Below are 19,903 nucleotides of genomic sequence, written 5' to 3' on the forward strand. Positions count from 1 at the left end.
AGCTTTGCACACTCTTGGAATTCTCTCAACCAGCTTCATGAGGTAGTCACCTGGAATGCATTTCAATTAACAGGTGTGCTTTGATAAAAATGTATTTGTGGAATTTCTATCCTTCTTAATGTGTTAATGCGTTTGAGCCATTCAGTTGTGTTGTGACAAGGCAGGGGTGGTATAAAGAAGAAGAAGCCCTATTTGGTAAAAGTCCAAGTCCATATTATGGCAAGAACAGCTAAAATAAGCAAAGAGAAACGACAGCCCATCATTACTTTAAGACATGAAGGTCAGTCAATGTGGAACATTTTAAGAACTTTGAAAGCTCCTTCAAGTGCAGTCGCAAAAACCATCAAGCGCTATAATGAAATTGTCTCTCATGAGGAAAGGAAGACCTACATTTACCTCTGCTGCAAAGGATAAGTTCATTAGAGTTAACAAACCTCAGAAATTGCAGCCCAAATAAATGCTTCAGAGTTCAAGCAACAGACACATCTCAACATCAACTGTTCAGAGAATACTGTGTGATTAAAGCCCTCATGGTCAATTAACAGCAAAGAAACCACTACTAAAGGACACCAATAAGAAGAAGCGATTTGCTTGGGCCAAGGAAAACAAGCAATGGACATTAGACTGGTGGAAATCTGTCCTTTGGTCTGATGAGTCAAAATTTGAGATTTCTGTTTCTAACCACTGTCTTTGTAAGACGCAGAGTAGGTGAACGGATGATCTCCACATGTGCAGTTCCCACCATGAAGCATGGAGGAGGTGTGGAGGTGCTTTGCTGGTGAGACTGTCTGTGATTTATTTAGAATTCAAGGCACACTTGAAGCATGGCTACCACAGCATTCTCCATACCATCTGGTGTGCGCTTAGTGGGACTATCATTTGTTTTTCAACAATGACCCAACACACCTCCAGACTGTGTAAGGGCTATTTGACCAAGAAGGAGTGCTCCATCAGATGACCTGGCCTCCACAATCACCCAACCTCAACCCAATTGAGATGGTTAATAATGAGTTGGACCGCAGAGTGAAGGATAAGCAGCCAACAAGTGCTCAGCATATGTGGGAACTCCTTCAAGACCATTGGAAAAGCATTTCAGGTGAAGCTGGTTGAGAGAATGCCAAGAGCATTCAAAGCTGTCTTTGAGGCAAAGGGTGGCTACTTTGAAGTATCTAAAATATATTTTGATTTGTTTAATACTTTTTTTTGGTTACTACATGATTCCATATGTGTTATTTCAAAGTTTTGATGTCTTCACTATTATTCTACAATGTAGAAAATAATCAAAATAATGAAAAACCCTTGAATGAGTAGGTGTGTCCAAACTTTTGACTGGTACTGTTACAAAATATGTATTCAGTGAATTCACTGTACTGTACGTTTCTTTGGATAAAAGTGTCTGTTTAGTGTTTGTGGCAATTATTTTATAACATTAACTCTAGCTATATGTAGGAATGTAGCAATGTATAGACTGAAACACGACACACCACGTAGAACAATTAGCTCAGTTGATTAGAGCACATTAGTTGTTGTTACTAACCCTCTGCTGGTCCCTCCCATGCCTGCAGTGAGTCTATTGGAAGAAGAGCGTGTGTGTGCGCCTGCCTGCCTATCTAAGCTAAATGACAAGGATAACACAAACAGTCTATCCTCCTTGCACCGTGGCTGTGTGTTTGTTGCAATGTTACAGGCTGGCGACTTGTGCGCCTGCTCTGCGCTATGCTGTTGGGGAATTAAGCCCAGGGGAGGGGGGGGGGATTAGCAGAGCACTGATGCTGGGTTAGGTCAGGAGGAAGAAAGGACATTGCACTGACTGAGGCTGGGCCATGGTCAGAGGCATCCCGGGCTATGGCAACTGACTGGCTGGATTACACTGACTATTAGCATTAGCAGTAGTGTTAGTATTAGCCAAGCAGCACTGCCCAAGCCAAGATAGAGATACAGGGATAAGGATCCTAAGCTACACTAGCCCACACAGCAACCTGCTACTTGCAGACTGAGCATATGGCCATCTGACCGAGATACATTATTAGCATCAGCTAGGTAGCACTGGCCAGGTCAAGGATACGGATAGTAAGCTACAGCTATGCTGTTGACTGCCACTGACTGACTGAGCAGGTGGCCATCTGACTCAGGATAGAGGGGTTCAGGGCCTATATGAACCTTTTGGTCCACCAGCCACTGTGGCAGGTAGATAAAAAAATATTCCAGCCACAGATGTTTTACTAGCCGAAATATTGTTGCTCCATAATTATATCACAAAAACACAAACAGATGCTTCGTAATGTTTCTAAAACAATAAATGTATTACTAAGAAGTAATGTGGTATATTGCTCAATTTCCTTGAAAAATAATTGTGACCGGAGTCTATTAACGAAAATATCAGAGAAAAAATGTTCAGCTGCTCCTTTAAGGGCGGGATGTTATTGTGGTATCGGGCCACTCAGTCCTGTCATGCTTGTCTGTGTGTGTGAGATTTGGAATCTGACTAGGGCGTCTCTTCGCTATCTGTTGAAGCAGCAGACAAACTAACGTTGAAAAACAACTGAGCTTGTGAAAAAAACAATGCAAATGGCCAAGAACCATGAGGACAGTCTCACTTCGTAGACTTTTGAGTAAATTAGACCAACTGTTATGCCTGTGTGCAGCACCTACAAAAATGAATCTATCAGCACTTCACTCATTGCGCAAAGTTCCCCTGCCAGGCAGTGTTTCTGTGTGAGGTGAAATATGGGATTTATATTTATTTTGTGCAATCAGCAGCTATAAAACAAAACAGCAGAAATACTCGTGCTCATACTTGACTTTTGACAATTTAATTTGAGAATGTAATGCTATCATTAATGTAATGCTATCATTACTGTAATGCTATTACTAGCCTGTTCAACCTCTCTTTCGTATTATCTGAGATTCACAAAAATTGTAAAGCTGCCGCGATCATCCCCCTCTTCAAAAGGGGGAGACACTCTAGACCCAAACTGCTACAGACTTATATCTATCCTACCCTGCCTTTCTAAGGTCTTCGAAAGCCAAGTTCACAAACATATTACCGACCATTTCGAATCCCACCATACCTTCTCTACTATGCAATTTATGCAACATACTTATCAGGAGACTAAACAGCCTTGGTTTCTCAAATGACTGCCTCGCCTGGTTCACCAACTACTTCTCTGATAGAGTTCAGTGTGTCAAATCGAAGGGCCTGTCTGGACCTCTCTATAGGGGTGCCACAGGGTTCAATTCTCGGGCCGACTCTCTTCTCTGTATACATCAATGATGTCGCTCTTGCTGCTGGTGATTCTCTGATCCACTTCTACGCAGACGATACCATTCTGTATACTTCTGGCCCTTCTTTGGATACTGTGTTAATGAACCTCCAGGCGAGCTTCAATGCCATACAACACTCCTTCCGTGGCCTACATCTGCTCTTAAATGCAAGTAAACTAAATGCATGCTCTTCAACCGATCGCTGCCCGCACATGCCCACACGTCCAACATCACTACTCTGGACGGACTTAGAATATGTGGACAACTACAAATACCTAGGTGTCTGGTTCGACTGTGAACTCCCCTTCCAGACTCACATTAACTTCTTCGATATAGGGGGCGCTCTTTTAATTTTTGGATAAAAAAACGTTCCCGTTTTAAACAAGATATTTTGTCACGAAAAGATGCTCGACTATGCATATAATTGACAGCTTTGGAAAGAAAACACTCTGACGTTTCCAAAACTGCAAAGATATTGTCTGTGAGTGCCCCAGAACTAATGCTACAGGCGAAACCAAGATGAAATTTCATACAGGAAATGCCCCAGATTTTGAATGCGCTGTGTTCCAATGTCTCCTTATATGGCTGTGAATGCGCCAGGAATGAGCCTACACTTTCTGTCGTTTCCCCAAGGTGTCTGCAGCATTGTGACGTATTTGTAGGCATATCATTGGAAGATTGACCATAAGAGACTACATTTACCAGGTGTCCGCTTGGGGTCCTCCGTTGAAATGATTGCGCAATCTCCAGCTGCGTCCACTTTTCCATTAGGTTCAGAGGAGAAAGGCAACTGCCACAAATTATTTATCATCGAATAGATATGTGAAAAAGACCTTGAGGATTGATTCTAAACAACGTTTGCCATGTTTCTGTCGATATTATGGAGTTAATTTGGAAAAAAGTTTGGCGTTGTAATGACTGAATTTTCGGGGGTTTTTCTTAGCCAAACGTGATGAACAAAACGGAGCGATTTCTCCTACACAAATAATCTTTTTGGAAAAACTGAACATTTGCTATCTAACTGAGAGTCTCCTCATTGAAAACATCCGAAGTTCTTCAAAGGTAAATTATTTTATTTGAATGCTTTTCTTGTTTTTGTGAAAATGTTGCCTGCTGAACGCTAGGCTTAATGCTATGCTAGCTATCAATACTCTTACACAAATGCTTGTGTAGCTATGGTTGAAAAGCATATTTTGAAAATCTGAGATGACAGTGTTGTTAACAAAAGGCTAAGCTTGTGAGCCAATATATTTATTTCATTTAATTTGCGATTTTCATGAATAGTTAACGTTGCGTTATGCTAATGAGCTTGAGGCTATGATTACGCTCCCGTATACGGGATTGCTCGACACTAGAGGTTAAGCATCTCCAATCCAAAATTAAATCTAGAATCGGCTTCCTATTTCGCAACAAAGCATCCTTCACTCATGCTGCCAAACTTACCCTCGTAAAACTGACAACCCTACTGATCCTCGACTTTGGCGATGTCATTTACAAAATAGCCTCCAACACTCTATTCAACAAATTGGATGCAGTCTATCACAGTGCCATCCATTTTGTCACCAAAGCCCCATATACTACCCACCATTGCGACCTGTACACTCTCGTTGGCTGGCCCTCGCTTCATACTCGTCGCCAAACCCACTGGCTCCAGGTCATCGACAAGTCTCTGCTAGGTAAAGCCCTGCCTTATCTCAGCTCGCTGGTCACCATAGCAGCACCCACACGTAGCACATGTTCCAGCAGGTATATCTCACTTGTCACCCCCAAAGCCAATTCCTACTTTGGACGCCTTTCCTTCCAGTTCTCTGCTGCCAATGACTGGAACGAACTGCAAAAATCACTGAAGCTGGAGACTCATATCTCCCTCACTAGCTTTAAGCACCAGCTGGCAGAGCAGCTCACAGATCACTGCACCTGTACATAGCCCATCTGTAATATAGCCCATCCAACTTCCTCATCCCCATACTGTATTTTTTTATCTTGCACCTTTGCACCCCAAAGGTATCTCTACTTGCACATTCATCTTCTGCACATCAATCACTCCAGTGTTTAATTGATGTGTTGTAATTACTTTGCCACCATGGCCTATTTATTGCCTTACCTCCATTATCTTACCACATTTGCACACACTGTAAATAGATTTTTTCCTACTTTATTATTGACTGTAATTTTGTTTATTCCAAGTGTAAATCTGTGTTGCTGTATGTGTCAAACTGCTTTGCTTTATTCTTGGCCAGGTCGCAGTTGTAAATGAGAACTTGTTCTCAACTAGCCTACCTGGTTAAATAAAGGTGAAATTAATTAATTTAATTAAATCACTGTAGAGCCCTGCAAACTGACCACCTGCCAACGTGGCTGGTGAAATAGACATTCTTACCTGCCAATATCTAAATCTACCCGCATTTGGCGGGCGGCTGTTGTTAATTTTGTGCTTGTTTCAGTCTGTGAGTGGCTGTCCTACCTGTCAGTCATGACGTTACCGCTGCACGCGGACACCACGATGACTCCCGCCGTGGTGGCCATGATAGCGTGGATGGAGGACACCAGCCTGAGAAAAAGGAGAGAAATGTTTCAAACACGCAATTAAGACAACTAGAAATGTGACGTTTCAGGAGAAACCGTCAGTTCACTACTATAATTACCAGCTTGCATTAATAATACCAGTTGCATTAATAATAACAGTTACCAGAATGTCAATGACCAGAAACAGTATTTACAGGCAATACAGTCATATGAAAAGCTGTCAACTTTTTTATCAATGTATGTTAGATTTCAAGAAGAGACAAGAAAATCATAGGGAGAGCAGAACGAGACAGCATCATCATACTTTCCATTTTCTAAAGGAAGTATGTCGCTTCACAAGTTGCAAATAGACAGAGTATCATTTTTCTTCAGGCAAATTAAGGATGTAAGCATTTTACCCAGGGTAGGCTACTCCATATCCTGTCTCACAAGCATTTATTATGGCAGGCTAATAGAAAGTCCATTTTATCAGTTTACTGTTTCATTTGGTCTTGAACTGCAAACTTTTATTAACTACATTATTGATTGGGGTGCAATTCACATGTAGCATAATGGAGTACTCCGTTTCATTGTAGTTTCACTTCTCCCTTTCCTTCTGAACCTGCCTTCATTGAAACTGTTCGCACCCCATGTCCGTAATGTGGGATGTCACGCAAAATGTCAGCAATTGGCTCACATTCACAGATGTTGCAACAAATGAAGAATTTATTTATTAATTAATTATTTATTAAAGTTTTCCATTTTAGAATTATAATACAAAATCACATCCTGAATTGGGTGACCTCAGTTCGAATTGACCCAATCTTTAGACAAAAGCTAAACCAGACAATCATTTCATAGAGGACACCGATTGTACAGGCTACTTTCTAGACCTGGGGGTCCGCAAAGGTACTGCAGGGGGTCTGCGGCCAGATCAGTGCATTCGGAAAGTATTTAGAATCTTGGCTTTTTCCACTTTATTACGTTACAGCCTTGTTCAAAATGGATTAAATTGTTTATTTGCCTCATCAATCTGCACACAACACCCCATAATGAAAAACAATTTTTTGTTTTGCACATTTATAAAAACATTTTTTTGAAATATCACATCTACATGAGTATTCAGACCCTTGTTGAAGCACCTTTGGCAGCGATTACAGCCTCGCGACTTCTTGGGTATGACGCTACAAGCTTGGCACGCCTGTATTTGGGGTGTTTCTCCCATTCTTCTCTGCAGATCCCCTTAAGCTCTGTCAGGTTGGATGGGGAGCGTCGCTGCACAGCTATTTTCAGGTCTCCCTGGCTGGTCCATTCAAGGACATGAAGTGAATTGTCCCAAGCGACTCCTGCGTTGCCTTGGCTGTTTGCTTAGGGTTGTTGTCCTGTTGGAAGGTGAACCTTGCCCCAGTCTGAGGTCCTGAGCACTCTGGAGCAGGTTTTCATCAAGGATCTCTGTACTTTGCTCCGTTCGTCTTTCCCTCGATCCTGACTAGTCTCCCAGTCCCTGCTGCTGAAAAACTTTCCCACAGCATGATGCTGCCAACACCATGCTTCTCTGTAGGGATGGTGCCAGGTTTCCTCCAGACGTGACACTTGGCATTCAGGCCAAAGAGTGGTTTCATCAGACCAGAGAATCTTGTTTCTCATAGTGTGAGAGACCTTCAGGTGCCTTTTGGCAAACCCCAAGCAGGCTGTCATGTGCCTTTTACTGAGGTGTTGCTTCTGTCTGGCCACTCTACCATAAAGGCCTGATTGGTGGAGTGCTGCAGAGATGGCACCACTATGGGCCCTAGTCAAAAGTAGTACACTATAGGGAATAGCGTGCAATTTCAGACACAGCAATGGAGTTCCCCTTTAAAATGTGGAAAAATGGCTTGCTCAACCAGGCACTTCCACCTCCCAGCTTAGTTTGACAGATCTTGGCACCTCTGGCAATAAGCAGCTCTGAAATATTACGGAAATCTCATTAATTCACCCTTACCACAGCCACTCGCTATTTACGCCTTTTATGCATTGCACGATATCCAAATGATTAAAAGGGGTGATTCTATTTAGCAGTACAATGGAGTCTCTCAGTCCAGGCTAGGTCAGCGGGAGGGAGGGAGAGAGAAGGCACACACACACACAGAGCTGTTTCCTCCGGAGGCCCGCCACCCTTCTCCTCGGGAACGCAGGCTGGCGTGATGACGACAGTGGTTATGTGACCCTACCAGCCCGTAGCTGGATAAGACTACCAACCTCCCCTCCTCCCTTTCACCATCCCCCCAGCCTTCCTCCACCCCAACTGCCCTCCATACACCCCCCCCCCCTGTTTTTACCTCCACGCCTCACTGCCTCCTCGGGCTGTACACTCTGTCACGAGACCTAGATTTTCAAAACCCACAATTGTGTCCTCCCTTTAAAGGACTTGAGGGGGAAGAGAGGGAGGTGGGTTGCCATGTTTTGTCATGTTTCCCTTTCTTCCCTAACTGTGGCTTCCTTTTCCCAGAACAGAATCGGTCGGTCTTCCTTTTCTTTCTTTATGGCTACTGTGTGTGGCAGGGCCACGTTTTGAAGACTACCCTCTCGCTCTCTCTCCCTTCCGCCCTCTGAGTCAGGAGCAGTGTTTTTCTCCTCCTATGGTTAATGGTGTGTGTAATTTAGAGCAGCACAGTGCACTGGTGCCTGCCTGGGCCGACCGGGAAAAGAGTGCAGAGTGAGAGGAAAATAGCAAACAGAGCAACACTCATTAACTTCTTGGTGACTAGGGGGCAGTACTGAGTATCTTGGATGAATGAATAAGGTGAGTAAACTGCCTGCTACTCAGCCATAAAATCTATAATATGCATATAATTAGTATATTTGGATAGAAAACACTCTGACGTTTCTAAAACTGTTTGAATGATGTCTGTGAGTATAACAGAACTCATATGGCAGGCGAAAACTGGAGAAAAAAATCCAACCAGGAAGTGGGAAATCTGAGGTTGGTCATTTTTCAACTCATTCCCTATTGAAGATACAGTGGGATATTGGTCATGTTGCACTTCCTAAGGCTTCCACTAGATGTCAACAGTCTTTAGAAACTTGTTTGAGGCTTCTTCTGTAAAGGAGGGGCTCATAAGAGCTCTTTGAGTCAGTGGTCTGGCAGAGTGCCACAAGCTCATGACGCGCGGTCATGAGAGAGGTAGCTTCCGTTCCATTGCTTTTCTACAGACAAAGGAATTCTCCGGTTGGAACATTATTGAAGATTTATGTTAAAAACATCCTAAAGATTGATTCGATACATCGTTTGACATTTTTCTACGGACTGTAACGGAACTTTTTGACATTTCGTCTGCTCCAAGTGAACGCGCTTCCTGACTTTGGATTTGTTTACAAAACGTGCTAACAAAAGTAGCTATTTGGACATTAACATTTATTCTGGAACTGGGATTCCCGTGAGTGCATTCTGATGAAGATCATCAAAGGTAAGTGAATATTTATAATGCTATTTCTGATTAATGTAGACTACACAACATGGCAGATATTTCTTTGGCTGATTTGGACTTTTTCCGTAAAGTTTTTAAAAAATCTGACACAGCGGTTGCATTAATAAGGAGAAGTATATCTCTAATTCCATGTATAATAATTGCATTTTTTATCAATGGTTATTATGAGTATTTCTGTGAATTGACGTGGCTCTCTGCAAAATCACTGCATGTTTTGGAACTACTGAACGTAATCCATTTTGGATATAAATATGCACTTTATCAAACAAACCATACCTGTATTGTGTAACACTAAGTCCTATGAGTGTAATCTGATGAAGATCATCAAAGGTTAGTGATTCATTTTATCTATATTTCTGCTTTTTGTGACTTCTCTCTTTGGCTGGAAAAATGGCTGTGTTTTTCTGAGACTTGGTGGTGACCTAACATAATCGTTTGTGGTGCTTTCGCTGTAAAGCCTTTTTGAAATCAGACACTGTGGCTGGATTAACGAGAATTTTATCTTTAAAATGGTGTAAAATACGTGTATATTTGAGGAATTTTAATTTTGAGATTCTTGTTGTTTTGAATATGGCGCCGTGCACTTTCACTGGCTGTTGGCGGGGTGGGGCGCTACCGTCCCGAATATCCCAGAAAGGTTAAAGGCACAGACAGTAGCGAGTCCAGCAGCCCTGCACTCTTTCTGTCCCTCCCCCTTTCTCTCTCGCTCTCTCCTCATACACAGATTAAGTCTAGCCTGATGTGCTCAATTCATTCATCCCCTAAACTGGACACTATAATAACTGGTTGGAAGCTATTGACAAAACAAAAGAGGCGACTGGTTGCTTCTCCTAACACAACCAAAATCCACAATTACCTGGCTTTAGTAAAATGAGAAGACCCCGAGGCCTGTTCAGAAGGGATGGAGTGATGTGGATTAACCCACATGGTTACTTAATACTGGCTCATGTTCATGTAGGCTAGGTAGGTACCAAATAGAAGAACTTGGACTGAAACCGGGAAGGACTAATTTTAGTTTTCCGTGCAATGCCCTAGTGAACACTGCCCTGATGAACAATGATTCATTCAGTGGTGATTTGGTTCATTATATTGTACTCCATAGTCTATCCACCCATTTTATGTTAACAATGAATAGCCTTTGAAGTTTATAGGCCTATAATTTCTTCCCTAAGGACAAATAAGTATCTAACAACTATCTATACATCTACAGTATCTCGAAGCATATCTCAAACCAAACTTTATTTGTCACATGTACCGAATACGACAAGTGTAGACCTTACCGTGAAATGCTTACTTACAAGCCCTTAACCAACAGTGCAGTTCAAGAAGAGCTAAGAAAATATTTAACAAGTAAAACTAAAGCAAAAAAAATGTCAAAATATATACTAAATAAAAAATATTATAAAAAGTAACACAATAACATACCAGTAACGAAGCTATATACAGGGGGTACCGGGAATGAGTCAGTGTGTGGGGGTACAGGTTAGTTGAGGTAATTTGTGCATGTAGGTAGGTGTAGAGTGACTATACATAGATAATAAACAGCGAGTAGCAGCAGTGTAAAAACAAATGGGGGGGGGGGGGGTCAAAGTAATTTGTTTGGTGGCCATTTGATTAATTGTTCAGCAGTCTTATGGCTTGGGGTAGAAGCTGTTAAGGAGCCATTTGGTCTGAGTTTCCCTTTGTAGTCCGTAATAGTTTGCAAGCCCTGCCACATCCGAAGAGCTTCAGAGCCGGTGTAGTAGGATTCAGTCCAATCTTAATCCTGTATTGATGCTTTGCCTGTTTAATGGTTAGTCTGAGGGCATAGCGGTTTTTCGTATAAGTGTCCGGATTAGTGTCCTGCTCCTTGAAAGCGGCAGCTCTAGCCTTTAGCTCAATGCAGATGTTGCCTGTAATCCATGGCTTCTGGTTGGGATATGTATGGTCACTGTGGGGACGACGTCATTGATGCACTTGTTGATGAAGCCGATGACTGAGGTGGTATACTTCTCAATGCCATTGGATGAATCCCAGAACATATCCCAGTCTGTGCTAGCAAAACAGTCCTGTACTGTAGCGTCCGCGTCCTCTGACCACTTCCGTATTGAGCGAGTCACTGGTACTTCCAAGTGACTCGGAATCAGGAGGATGGAATTATGGTCAGATTTGCCAAACGGAGGGTGAGGGAGAGCTTTGTATGCATCTCTGTGTGTGGAGTAAATGTGGTCTAGAGTTTTTTTCCCTTTGGTTGCATATGACATGCTGGTTGAAATGAGGTGAAACGGATTAAGTTTGCCTGTATTAATGCCCCCGGCCACTAGGAGCGCCGCTTCTGCATTTTCTTTTTTCCTTATGGCCTTACACAGCTCGTTGAGTGCGGTCTTAATGCCAGCATCGGTCTGTGGTGGTAAATAGACAGCAACGAATAATATAGATGAGAACTCTTTTGTTAGATAGTGTGGTCTACAGCTTATCATAAGGAATTCTACCTCAGGCGAGCAATACTAATATTAGACTTGTTAGATATTACTGCACTGTCGGGAACCAGACGCACAAGAATTTCACTACACTCACATTAACATCTGCTAACCATGAGTATGTGAAAAATACAATTTGATTTGACTACAGCTCAGCGTTCAACACCATAGTGCCCTCAAAGCTCATCAATAAGCTAAGGACCCTGGAACTGAACAACTCCCTCTGCAACTGGATCCTGGACTTTCTGATGGGCCGCCCCCAGGTGGTAACGGTAGGTAACAACACATCCGCCACGCTGATCCTCAACACACAGGCCCCTCAAGGGTGTGTACTCAGTCCCCTCCTGTACTCTCTGTTCACTCATGACTGCACGGCCAGGCACGACTCCAACACCATTATTAAGTTTGCCGATGACACAACAGTGGTAGGCTTGATTACCGACAACGACGAGACAGTCTATAAGGAGGAGGTCAGAGACCTGGCCGTGTGGTACCAGGACAACAACCTCTCCCTCAATGTGATCAAGACAAAGGAGATGATTGCTGACTATAGGAAAAGGAGGACCGAGCACATTTTCATTGACAGTGCTGTAGTGGAGCAGGTTGAGAACTTCAAGTTCCTTGGTGTCCACATCACCAACAAACTAACATGGTCCAAGCATACCAAGACAGTCATGAAGAGGGCCTGACAAAACCTATTCCCCCTCAAGAGACTGAAAAGATTTGGCATGGGTCCTCATATCCTCAAAAGGTTCTACAGCTGCACCATCGAGAGCATCCTGACTGGTTGCATCACTGCCTGGTATGGCAACTGCTCGGTCTCCGACCACAAGGCACTACAGAGGGTAGTGCGTACGGCCCAGTACATCACTGTGGACTCTGTACCGGTACCCCCTGTTTATAGTCTTGCTATTGTTACTTTATTGCTACTCTTTAATTACTTGTTCCTTTTATTTCTTATTTGTATTTTTTAAACTGCATTGTTGGTTAGGGGCTTGTAAGTAAACAACATCTGTTGTATTAAGGCATGTGACTAGGTCTGCACATTTTGGGTAATATTCAGGGGTGGAAACTTTCCGTGGGAATTAATGGCAATATATGGGAATATTTTTTATTTTACTAGGCAAGTCAGTTAATAACAAATTCTTATTTTCAATGACGGCCAAGGAACAGTGGGTTAACTTTTACTTTCTTCTCCATTACTGTGTTTTTGCATTATTTAAACCAAATTGAACATGTTTCATTATTTATTTGAGGCTAAATATATTTTATTTATGTATTATATTAAGTTTAAAGTGTTCATTGTTCATTTCGTATTGTTGTAATTGTCATTATTACAAATAATATATATAAATAATAATAAAAATGTTTAAAAAAATATAATCCGATGAATCAGTATTGGCATTTTTTGGTCCTGCAATAATTGGTATCGGCGTTGAAAAATCATAATCGTTCGACCTCTAGTCTGAACATCAGACAGGATGGCATTGTCTCCCTCAATCCGTGCAATGGCTACTGCTATAGGTTTCAGGAGTTTCAGGCTGCTTTCCACTCTCTCCCAAAATACTACATCCAGGGGAATCCTCTTGATGTGGCTGTCCATATCGGCAGACTGTGATATGGCCATTTCTTGGAGAGACTCCTTCCCCTCCAGGAGACTGTCAAACATAATGACAACACCACCCCAACGAGTGTTGCTGGGCAGCTTCAACGTGGTGCACTTATTCTTCTCACTGTGCTTGGTGAGGTAGATTGCTGCTATAACTTGATGACCCTTCACATACCTAACCATTTCCTTGGCTCTCTTGTTTTCAGTGCCATTATGTCCTTGATTCAATGCATGAGCAGCACAGCCAATGGGTGTGATGTGAGGGTAGGACTCCTCAACTTCAAACCAAGCAGCCTTCATGTTCGTAGAATTGTCTGTCACCAGTGCAAACACTTTCTGTGGTCCAAGGACAATGATGACTGCCTTCAGCTCGTCTACAATATAGAGACCGGTGTGTCTGTTGTCCCTTGTGTCTGTGCTCTTATAGAATACTGGTTGAGGGGTGGAGATGATGTAGTTAATTATTCCTTGCCCACAAACGTTCGACCACCCATCAGAGATGAATGCAATACAGTCTGCTTTATGATTTGCTTGACCTTCACTTGAACTACGTTGAAGTCTGCATCCAGCAAATGAGTAGATAAAGCATGTCTGGTTGGAGGGGGTGTGTGCTGGGCGAAGAACATTCAAAAATCTTGTCCAATACACATTGCCTGTGAGCATCAGAGGTGAACCAGTTGCATATACAGCTCGAGCAAGACATTCATCAGCATTTCTCTGACTATGATCCTCCATTGAGTCAAAAAAAAATTCTGATTCCAGGAGAACCATGAGCTGTTGCTATCGATAAAGTGTCTGATTCATAATTTTCACCTCGAATAGAAGTAGAGGGACTTTTGTCAGAGGTTGCTTGTTGTGAGTGCTGAGGGAACTTTATGCACTTGGCCAGATGATTCTGCATCTTTGTTGCATTCTTCACATGTGATTTGGCACAGTATTTGCAAATGTACACAGCTTTTCCTTCTACATTAGCGGCAGTAAATGTCTCCACACATCAGATAGTGCCCGTGGAATTTTCCTGTAAAGATTAGGGGGAAAAAAAGAGTTAAAAAAACAACAAATACAATTCCATGTACAGATAAATAGTTAAGCAGTTAGATTAAACAACTCCTTTGTGAGATACATGTTTAATTTTAAAACATTTATGTAAACAGGTGAATTAACACTCAGTTAGCAGTTTCAAGCAAGCTAAAAATCTAACTAGCAGAAATTGTTAACAAGTTAGAAATTATTTAAACACACTTTGCCGTAGGCTACTATTTATTAGTTAACAAAATATCATGTATGTCCCATAAAATATATTCACCCCACCCAATATTGTAATCAAAACTTACCCGAAAGCATGTAGGCCTTGGCTGAGACAGTGTGGTAGTGTGGGCTCTATAGCATCTCATTAGTGTGTAAGATCTTGAGAATCAGCTGTACATATGATGGAAGAGCACACTACACATGTGATGGAAGAATGTACTGTGTATGCAGAGGATTGCAATTCCATTGAATTGGGGATAATGTAACCAAAATATGCCACAAGACCTAGAATTACCGTGTGTATCCCACAAAAAAACATTCACTGTTATAAGCTAGCTTTTTTGATGAATTTAAGCAACATTCCCCAAATTCCCGAGCTTAACTTCCCATGGACAATTTCTGATTTTCTTTTTTTTAATTTACCAGAAAGTTTCCTACCCTACATGTGACTAATACAATTTGATTTGACATATTGTAATGAATAATGTGGATATTGAGCAAGTTGAGGAGACTAAACTGCTTGGAGTAACCCAGGATTGTAAACTGCCATGGTCAAAACATACTGAAACAACAGTAGCTGGGATGGGGAGAAGTCTGTCTATAATAAAGCGATGCTCTGCTTTCTTAACAGCACTAACAAGGCAGGTCATACCGTCCCTAGTTTTGTCGCACCAGGACTACTGTTCAGTCGTGTAGTCAGGTGCCACAAAAAGGACTTAGGAAAATTGCAATTGGCTCAGAACAGGGCAGCACGGCTGGCCCTTGGATGTACACAGAGAGCTAACAATAATATGCATGTCAATCTCTCCTGGCTGAAAGTGGAAGAGAGCTTGACTTCTTCACTACTTGTATTTGTGAGAGGTATTGACATGTTGAATGCATCGAGCTGTATGTTTGAACTACTGTCAGCTCGGACACCCATGCATACCCCACAAGACATGCCACCAGCGGTCTCTTCACAGTCCCCAAATCCAGAACAGAAAATGGGGGGTGCACAGTACTACATAGAGCCATGGCTTCATGGAACTCTATTCCACATCAAGTAACTCATGCAAGAAGTAAAATTGTTTTTAAAAAACCTTACAGAACAGCAGGGACAGTGAAGCCACACAAACAAAGACATGCATTCATACATACAATGCATACATGCATTCAACCACACAATAACAAACACACTATACACACACATGTACACATGGATTTTGTGTTACAGATGCTATGTGGTAGTAGAGTAGAGGCCTGAGGGCACACACTTAATATGTTGTGAAATCTGTTATGAATGTATTGTAATGTTTTTAAAATGTATAACTGCCTTAATTTTGCTGGACCCCAGGACCCCATCCATGGAAATGACTGGTACAAGAAAAATATGGTGGAAACTCCCTCTAGCATAGAATCATGCTTTAATTGTAAGTGGAGTACACAAGTCAAGTGCACACTTCAGGAAAATGTAGAATGCAGCCACACATTGAAAACTGACATTCACATAATAGCAGAAATGGGGCAGCTGAAAACCTTCTGGTGCAATGCTGTGACCATGTCTCTCTCCATCACTGTGGAGGAAACTATTCTCCAATCCAGATAAACTCAGTGCTTTTTAAACTGGGGCAAGGTCATGTCTTGCCTATAGGTACCCTGATGCTGTTGTATCATTGTGCCAAAAAATATAAAATGTGGAAATGGCCACATATAGCATGATTTTCAGTTGGTTGGAGGAGCATGGGGCTCAAAATAGCTGAGCTGTGGGTTTGATTTAGGTATTGTATTAGCCAAATATAACCTAATGAATAAATGTCATAACAATATGTTTCTTTGGATTTAATTAGGCCTATATTACTACTGTGTTGGCCAATAGCCACATACAATGACTATAGTAGGCTATATACACGGAGTGTACAAAACATTAGAAACACATTCCTAATATTGAGTTGCACGCCCTTTTGCGCTCAGAACAGTCTAAATTTACCAGGGCATGGACTCCACAAGGTGTAGAAAGTGTTCCACAGAGATGCTGGCCATGTTGACTCTAATGCTTCCCACAGTTGTGTCAAGCTGGCTGGATGTCCTTTGGGTGGTAGACCATTCTTGATACACACGGGAAACTGTTAAGCGTGGAAAACACAGAAGCATTGCAGTTCTTGACACAAACCAGTGTGCCCAGCACCTACTACTATACCCCATTAAAAGACACCTAAATATTTTGTCTTGCCCATTCACCCTCTGAATAGCACACATACACAATCCATGTCTCAATTGTCTCAAGGCTTAAAAATCCTTATTTAACCTGTCCCCTCCCCTTCTACACTGATTGAAATGGATTTAACAAGTGACATAAAAAAAGGGATCATAGCTTTCACCTGGATTCACCTGGTCTGTCATGGAAAGAGCAGGTGTTCTTAATGTTTTATATACACACAGGCCAGTTTATTAGGTACACCACCCAGTTCATGACAATGGATCGCACGTGGCATTCACATGCTATATAAAGCAAGCAGACAGGCATCGAGGCATTGTTACTGTTCAATTGAACTCTAGAATGGGAAAAACTAGTGACTTAAGCAACTTTGAGAGTGGTATGATGGTCGGTGCCAGGAACGCCAGATCCAGTGTCTAGGGTAAACAGAGAATGGTGCGACTAGGGTTGCACATGTTGGGGAATATTCTAAGGTGGAAACTTTCCGTGGGAATTAACGGAAATATATGCAAAATAATATTAACACCATTTAAATGTAGATGTTTTTTTGCTTTGGATATATAGTTGAAGTCAGAAGTTTTTTATTTTTTATTTAACCTTTATTTAACCAGGTAAGGTAGTTGAGAACAAGTTCTCATTTACAACTGCGACCTGGCCAACATAAAGCAAAGCAGTGCGACACAAACAACATCACAGAGTTACACATGGAATAAACTAGCTTACAGTCAATAACACAATAGAAACAAATAAAGTCTATATATAGTGTGTGCAAATGGCGTGAGGTAAGGCAAAAAAATAGGCCATAGTAGCGAAGTAATTACAATTTAGCAACTTAAATCTGCCGTTTCCAGCTACAAAGTCATTTATAACATTAACAATGTCTACACTGTATTTCTGATCAATTTTATGCTATTTTAATGGACTTTTGCTTTTCTTTCAAAAACAAGGACATTTCTAAGTGACCCCAAACGTTTGAACGGTAGTGTATATATATTGAAATGTATGTTTCATTGGATAAGCGTGTTGACATAATTACCATATTATAATTAATATGAGGCCTAGATTATTACATAAAGCATGGATTCGAACAGTGTGGGTACATGGGAATTAATTATCTGATGTTCTGTCATGGTGGTGGGCCTTGAACCCACCTGTAGGTAGCAGGTAGCCTAGTGGTTAGAGCGTTGGACTTGTGACCGAAAGGTTGCAAGATCTAATCCCTGAGCTGACAAGGTTCAAATCAGTCTGGATTTGAACCAGGTTGACGCATTTAGCACTGAGATGCAGTGTCGGTAAAACACATCACTGGCTAAAATACCGCTAGAGATAGAACAACTCAAGCATCACATCCTGCAGCTTATCCAGACGACTGCCCACTGGCACTTCTAACAGACAGGTAAAATAAATACAACACATACAGTTGCTGGCCAATAGATCTGAAAACAAAACTTATCCTATAGCGGTATTGCAAGACAGATAACGTAAATATTAATCTAAAGAAAACAGCATCAACACACGGGCTGTGTGACAATGTAGCAAACTGGAGAGGCATTCAAACGGAGTTTACCCGGCTACTGAAAATATAGCCCCTGGGGCATCCACATGTGTCCCAACAAAATAATGTTTTTTTTTCCCCGTTAGCTGAGCATTATTACAGAATTGATAAGAGCGTTATTAAAACCAAGTGATCCGCTCAGTATAGTTCAGCACTTAACATTGCATAACTCAGTAGCCACCACAGCGCTGGAGGTTGGCGGGGATTATCAACTGGAGTGACAGGGTTCCCAACTAGAGTGACAGGGTTCAAATGAACATTGAATTGACCCTTGCGCATGTGAGTGCGTAATTTTTACCAAAACGGAGCAATATTCCCAAGATGTTAGTTATTATGTTGTAATTCACTGGGTTAGCCACCGTTATAATAACGCTACTAACGCTACCTACAATAAGATTTTCGAGTACGACATGTAATGGCCATTAAGACAAATCAAATTTACAAACAAATAATATCTAATCTAATAATATATTTTAGCGCTGTTTGAAAGAGCAAATGTGGCTAATTCGGTTAAAACCTTGTGCCAAGCTCAAGACTCAATTTGTTTTATCAGCTTGCACGACCGTGCTAGCCAGCTAGCTAGCATAGCCTTAGGGCCAGCTACTGCTTGTCCAGGGTTAAACATATACCATAAAGAAAGGAAATTAATAATTACCTCTCGCTGACCAGTACAACGTCGGCATCGGTCCACTGTTTGAAAATGGAAGGGAGTACTCTCCGAAAGATGAAGAAGAGACCGGGAAAAACTACGACGCCGCAAGCCAGCACTTGCAACATCCTTGCGTTGCACTTGTCCTGCTATCAAGCTAGCGACCTATCTATGATTATAATTTGGTTCGAGGGCTACTAAATGTATTTTACACACCGTGTTTTACACCGGTGACTGGGATTCGCCGTGTTTTCTAGACTGCATTGGTGCTCACGCCACAAGATCCAGTCACCGGTGACCGCTGCGTTTTTTCCCTTGCCTCAGCAGCACCACACTGTACCGTTACACAAAAACTAGCGGTGAAGGTACCCGGTGATTGATTGGTCTTCACTCCTGCCCTGGCGCAAAGCCGGTAACGTTAGCCAACACGCTAACTACATGCCGCGGAATACACTTTAATTACTAGGTTTGAGATTATTCAACCAGCAAAAACATGCGCCCGGTAGTCCACGATGAATATCATAAATATGTTAATTAAACCGCGGAAAGGCAAGATTCGACCTATGCTTCTTCGAGATGGGGTGCTATGCTGCTAACCATCAACGACTCGACAAGCGCTTTTATGCCTGACGGTGCAGACCCTACACACAGTGGACTGCAAGGTGCATTCCGCAAGACAGCGCCATCTAGGCAGCAGCGGACCTGTGCTGCATACCGTTACAGAACCCGGATTATTCTGAATGTAGCTGTTTTAGTAGCCAATTTTTACTAGTCTCCACTAGAACACTGAATTAGACTATGCATTATTATAAAAGCGTGCATTTTCTTTAAAACACTCTATTTATATGTATCACATAAGAGAAATAGAAATATAAATATTCACCACATTTTTATGTATTTTCTGTATATATGTATTGATGTAATGTGCATGCTATTTCTAATCACCTTAAACG

The 19,903-nt window shown here is 41.9% G+C and overlaps 1 protein-coding gene across 2 annotated transcripts in view; it reads right to left on the reverse strand.

Moving 5' to 3' along the window:
* tlcd3a (TLC domain containing 3A) overlaps positions 1-19,539 on the reverse strand; it is a 30,350-nt gene extending 10,811 nt beyond the window's left edge. The window contains exons 1-2 of one of the 2 annotated variants that reach the window (XM_064982058.1): positions 18,957-19,539; positions 5,729-5,815 (exon numbers count right to left, since the gene is read on the reverse strand). In XM_064982058.1, the coding sequence (XP_064838130.1) occupies positions 5,729-5,815; positions 18,957-19,078 (209 nt within the window). In that variant the 5' untranslated portion in view covers positions 19,079-19,539. The remainder of the gene's footprint in view (positions 1-5,728; positions 5,816-18,956) is intronic. The other variant, XM_064982059.1, reaches the window with a different exon arrangement.
* Between the last annotated feature and the right edge of the window lie 364 nt (positions 19,540-19,903).

Source organism: Oncorhynchus masou, chromosome 12 (genome assembly GCF_036934945.1).
Source record: "Oncorhynchus masou masou isolate Uvic2021 chromosome 12, UVic_Omas_1.1, whole genome shotgun sequence".
NCBI lineage: Eukaryota > Metazoa > Chordata > Actinopteri > Salmoniformes > Salmonidae > Oncorhynchus > Oncorhynchus masou.